Here is a 5964-nt window from a genome sequence, read left to right as displayed (position 1 = left end):
AAAGTCAACGTTCGACGAATCAAAACCCTAGGGTGGACGCCGGTCAACGCGTAACCCTAGGTCAACGCCGGTCAAAGCGTTGCGACAAAAAGCCAACACACGGGGATCCGAAACCCTAAGCCAGCACAATGTGGCGGAGGTAATTCAAAGTCAACTCAATGACAAGAGCCAAACTCAATTCACCAGCTGCAGACTCGAGACTCTGACGACGGCCAAGCGATAAACGCAATGCCGGAAAAACTTCGGCTATTCGTCAAAGCATCGAACAGACCGAAAATCGAAGGAGCCAAGAGTTGAAGCTAACTACAGGTCCTGATGCCGACTGAAGGCTAGACCAATCACATCCAAAGTATTCCGGCCTCTTCTATAAAAGAAACGAGTCCGGAACACTTTGGAGGGGGTATCTGTAGGCATCAAAAATTGCCTATAGTTCTCCACAACCGGTTCAGTGTTAATGAGCGACAATGAACATCCCCATCCGATCCACATGAGCCTAATCGACGTCGATGAACGATTGAAGTGAATCGACGAACTACGTGAGCTGATAGGATTTCGGAACAACGAACCAAGACACCCCAGGGGTGTCTCGGCCAAGCCGAGACACCCTAGGGTGTCTCGGCCTGGCCGAGACACCAAGGGGTGTCCACACCCCCTACCTACCCCCACTCACTCCATTTGCCTATAAATAGACCCCTTGGGTCCTCATTCAAGGGGCTGGAATTCTTTTGTCTTGGAGCAAGGCTAGAGAGAGAGGAGGGGGATTTTTGGAGAGCTTGGCGAAGCCCTGCTGCAGTGAAGAGTGCCCGTGAGCTTCAACAAGAGGAGGAGAGGTCTTGATCAGAGCCTTCATCACCCGTCCGAGCCTTAGTATTAGCTTTTAGCGTTAATACTAAGAAGAGCTAATACCTCGCTTTAGCCGAGGTATACGCTTATAGCTTCTATATCCCTTAGCGGATAGACGAAGCTCTGTCCGATATTTCTGGGTTAGAAGTTTCTATATCCCTTCGCGGATAGACGAAACTCTGTCCGATTTATCCGGACCAGATCTGAGTGCCCCGGTGGTCCACGGATATCAACATCCCCGTCACAGGCCAAAGACCCACGCAAGCAAGAGATGACAAACAGCTCTTGTGTTTGTTTGAAAGGAGTTGCATTTATTTTGTTTTCATTGTGTATCGGTCTTATAAAAAGACTATTTTTTTATTTCATTGTAACGATCAAAGTTGTAATGAATGCAGCAATGAATACAGCGACTTTTTCCGCAAACAATGGTTTGAATCCTAGCCTGTAAATTTTTTTAAATGTTCAAGGAAAAATATATGTTGGGATGAGATTAGAACTCAATTCCGCTTGGATGATTGACGTTTAGCTCTCTTTGAGCTAACCGCTTGGCCAACTATAGCGACCATATCATATTGAACTCCTCGGGATTTAAAATCCCGTGGAGTTAGGCTAATTCTAAACTTCACAGGATTTAGAATCCCGTGAAGTTTAATTAAGGACTGAACTTCACGAGATTCTAAATCCCGTGAAGTTCTTCAACTTTATTCGCACATTTCGATCCAGTTTCAGCCACCTGGCTGAAACTAGATCGAAATTTAAAAATAAATCTGAAATTGGTCGATTTTTGAAAATAAATTCCTAAGTCGTTTGAATAAACTGGAAAGTGCCTTGGAAAATAGAGGCGACGTGTTCACACGATACACCGCAGGCCCATACCATCCATCAGACGGCCGAGACAGGGGCCGCCTGCTCAACACACGCCTGTTCCAAAAAAAAGCGAAAACCTCGCCGCCGAGGCTCGTTACGAACTACCGAAACTGCCCCTGACCCAATCATCAGCGAGCCTTCCAGAATCAAGGGTACTTTCGTGACTTCCCACAATATAACCTTGGACAGCAAGAAGCTTCTTTCTATTTTCCAAGAATCGAGCTTCTACCACTTTTTCCTAACAAAACAAAAAAACAAAAGAAAAACAAGGAAAAAAAAAAAGAGCGGAAACCCTAACCCTAGCCATGGCGTCGTTTGCTGAAGCTCCCCCCGGCGACGCGAAGTCAGGGGAGAAGATCTTCAAGATGAAGTGCGCTCAGTGCCACACCGTCGACAAAGGGGCCGGCCACAAACAAGGTCCCGAATCCCTCCGCCGAAACCCTAATTCGTTCGATCCGAGATCCGATCCGAGACTTTCTTCGTGCTTCGTTTTGGGATATCCTTGGATTTTTGTTGTGTGTTGAAACCCTAATAGCTTTTTTTTTATGGAAATTGTAGGTCCTAATTTGAACGGGTTGTTTGGGAGGCAGTCTGGGACGACTCAGGGGTACTCGTATTCTGCGGCGAACAAGAACATGGCTGTGATTTGGGAGGAGAACACTTTGTATGATTACCTGCTCAATCCTAAGAAGGTAATGCCTTTTTTTTCAAAAGTTTCATTTTTTTCTTTTTAGGGATTTGAGGAGAACATCATGAACATATTTGGCTACATTAAATTGGTGTTAAACGAAGAGAAGTGAATTAATGATACCCAGTGAGTTAACCCAAGACTTAATTTAGACTAATGTGAACACCTTTAATGAACACCTTTAATGTTAGAATATGTCATTTACCGTAGATTAGATTCATTACTATTTAAAAAATGGAAGAAAGAAAAAGGAAGAAAAAAGGAATGAGATAAATGGAAAAAAAAAATAAAGAAAGAAAAAAAGGGGGAAAAAGGGGCTGCTCGAGAACTAGACCAAAATTGATCACTACTGGTGCATGTTAGCAGTAACTTAGGAAACCAAGACTTTGCATAGATTTTGGATACATAGGCTAGTTGATATTATCTGATATTTGTTTGTCTATATATGCATGTAGTTCTACACGCACGCATTGATATGAATGCACGTAACATGTACTTGTCCATGTATGCATATATTTGGTGTCTGTAGTTGGTGTCTTATGGGTTAGAAGTAATTTCGACTATAAATGTTGTACCCAGACTTCCTTGGTTCCTGTCTTGTTCACATGTTCTTCTAGAAGTAGCTACAAAGCTTTATAAGTTGAAAGAGTTTTCTGTTGACGTGAATCCATATTTGTTGATACATCAAATGAAGCTGTTCTTGTGATATAGTTGGCTCCAATTAATGATGAAAATGTTACCCTTGTTTATTATTGCATGATGTCCTAGAAGTATTAATGTGGATAGAAACTATAATTTGGGACTCAATACTAGTCTTGTAGTGTCGGGATTTAGTGCTTATATGTATGTATCCATGTAGTTTCTGGTCTGGTAGAAGTGGGAGATAAATACCTTGAGTTGATATTATATTTTTATTCTATGTACTTGCGTTGTTGGTCTCTCAACTCACTTGTTTTGCAGTATTAGCTAAAAACATTGTGGTCTACATATCTACAGTCGACCATATAACCTTACCCCTTGAATCTTGTGCCATAGTGGAATCTATCTTGATTGTCGATGATGATAAAACAGTAGATATCCTTTTATATTGTTATTAACATGGCTAGATAGTATAGTTTAGTATTTCAATGCTCATGTCGGGTTCTCTTAATTAATGTTGTCATGTGTTTATCAGTTTATGTTAGGTTCTAGATTGTTTTGTGTTTGGTTTGCTCTATGGAAAACTAACATGGCTGGATAGTATAATCTAGTATTTCAATGCTCATGTCGGGTTCTCTTAACATAGTAGATGTCAGCCTGCAGGCTTACCTGCTGCTTTTTCTTTTTTGTGTTTGATTTGCTCTCTATGGAACACTAAGCTGCATCATTTACATGCTTTTGGCTATTAGATTTCTTCCTCATTGGCTGCATCAGTGTTTTACTGAGAAGTTGTGACAAAGACGACTGAATGATTTATATCATCTTTGTTTTGTCAAGAAGATAAAAGAAAGCATGGTTACATTTTGATGTTAAAATAAAATAAACTAACATAAGATGGAATCAACAAGCATTCTTGTTATGTTGCCATTTAGCGCGAATACTGTTATGTCATCAAAGCTAGAATGCTTCTCCAACCATAATTCTTCCATTTTCTAGCACATCCATTGATTTTGGTTGACCATGTCCAGTTGTGGAAAGATGCCCTGCTATCCTCGATTAGATAAATGTTTTCATCTCGACTTTCTCACATTATTGTCTGTATACTATGCTTCTTGTCACTCATTCCTAAACCTTCTTATTGGAAAGTGAATCTTTTTTCCGTATTCAAATGTGTCACCTAGCCATTTCCTTTGTTGTTTATAATTTCTACAGAAATATTACCTTTTTTTAACTATAATCTATTATTTGGTCTTCCCTTGTAGTCGTTCTCTCAAGCTGCTAATGGTTTGGTCTTATCAATATTAAATGATCATTTCTCATCCTCTATTCAAGCAACTTTGGGCCTTTTTTGCAAACGCTCATTTGTTATCTTATATTTGTTGTCTCTCATCCATCTGAATGTGCTTATCTTATCGCCCAACATTGCGGATGCATATCCATCTGATTTCCCCTTTGACCCATTCCATGGTCACTTATTATTGTTAAACCACCTATACAAAAAAGTTGTACTCCTCAAACAGGGTTTGCAGGATTGGCAATCTTTATTCTCACTTTGTTAATCATACGCAACAGAGTGGGTTTTCTGCTGTCTTGTCATAAGAGACTGCAGGCACAATATTTTATTGTCCAGGAGGCACTTTGTTTGGTGAAGCTATTTAATCTATAGTCAATATAAGAAGTGTCAATATGTGGGATTTAAAATTTTCATTGGTTATGAGCTTTGCACGCCTGATGTGGATGGTATGATACTTTTATGATTCAATCGCTCATACATTCAATTTTAATAGATTTAACATCAACGCTCTGTGAATGCTAAAAATATAAGTATTCCGATACATGTTCAGTGCAACATACAAGTATCCTTGCTATAGATAGTTTCAAGTCGGACAAGATTTGCTTTCTTTTTGTCCCGTCATGTTTGTATCGATTGGGCATGTGCATTGAAACTGCTAGGCTTTCTCCCCCTTTTTCTTATAGAACAAGGTATTGTTTCCTGAGAATGGGGGCTAGGGTAGTAGGGTTCTTATTCATAGAACACCAACTAGATGAGATAGACCAAAGAAGATGGGTTGGCGATAGGGGAATTAGATACATGATATTTACCTCTGCAACAGAAAGTCTTTCACAGAGCTGATAAAGGAAAAAGGATTGATGTAGTTGATTCAGTTATTCTGAATGGTGTTGAACTTATAGAACAAAAGGTGCTGTCTTTTGAAATTGGACCTCAGGGGGTGCTTGGCAACCTGAAAGTGAATTGAGAGTGCGTAAGTGTATCCACAGCACATCAGCATGCAAGTGAAACACATTTGTTTGCAGAACAAATTATTATTGAAACTAGAATAGTTAGTATGATGTGGTAGTATCATTTTATTTAATTATTTAAAAATCATATTATACTCTAAAGGATTGTTAATAAAGAAAACATTTTAGTTAAGGGTAGTCCCCAAGTTTCCACTTTTAGGATGACTTTGGGCTCTTTCATGCAGTAAGGAAACTATGTGCTTATGTTATGTGCCACTTTCTTTTTTGTTTCATTTCTCTCACAGATACTTTCAACGAAATAAACATCTAAAGTGCTAGAAGTGTTGCTTTCAGTTTTCGCTTTTGTGCAAACAGACACACCTCCATGCCCAGAGATGAAAGATACATTATTTTTTAAATATTTCATTAGCTATAAAAGTTTGTATGGAGTTATGATCATTATTAGTTGGATGCACACTTCACTCTCTACATGTCTTCTATGCATATCATATTCCTAGCATAAGAAGTTTTTTTTTACAATATCTTGCCTTTCTCTAAGTTTCCACCTTTCTCGTTTTTTTGACCTTATGCTTTGTCCTATTGTGCATTAAGTCATAATCTGTACACATTTGCTGGTTTCTCCTTAGGAATTACCAATCTGGTTATTCTCATTTTACCCCAAATAT

At 39.3% G+C, this 5964-nt stretch overlaps 1 protein-coding gene across 1 annotated transcript in view; it reads left to right on the top strand.

Annotated features, from left to right (window-relative positions):
* The window catches only part of LOC109824429 (cytochrome c), a 4647-nt gene continuing 597 nt past the window's right edge, over nt 1915-5964 (top strand). The window contains exons 1-2 of the mRNA XM_020391026.1: nt 1915-2127; nt 2269-2402. Coding sequence (XP_020246615.1) covers nt 2016-2127; nt 2269-2402 — 246 coding nt within the window. The 5' untranslated portion in view covers nt 1915-2015. The remainder of the gene's footprint in view (nt 2128-2268; nt 2403-5964) is intronic.

This window comes from Asparagus officinalis, chromosome 9 (genome assembly GCF_001876935.1).
Source record: "Asparagus officinalis chromosome 9, Aspof.V1, whole genome shotgun sequence".
NCBI classification, from domain to species: Eukaryota; Viridiplantae; Streptophyta; class Magnoliopsida; order Asparagales; family Asparagaceae; genus Asparagus; species Asparagus officinalis.
Note: the sequence above shows the minus strand (reverse complement) of the source record. Positions and strands in the feature narration are given on the sequence as shown.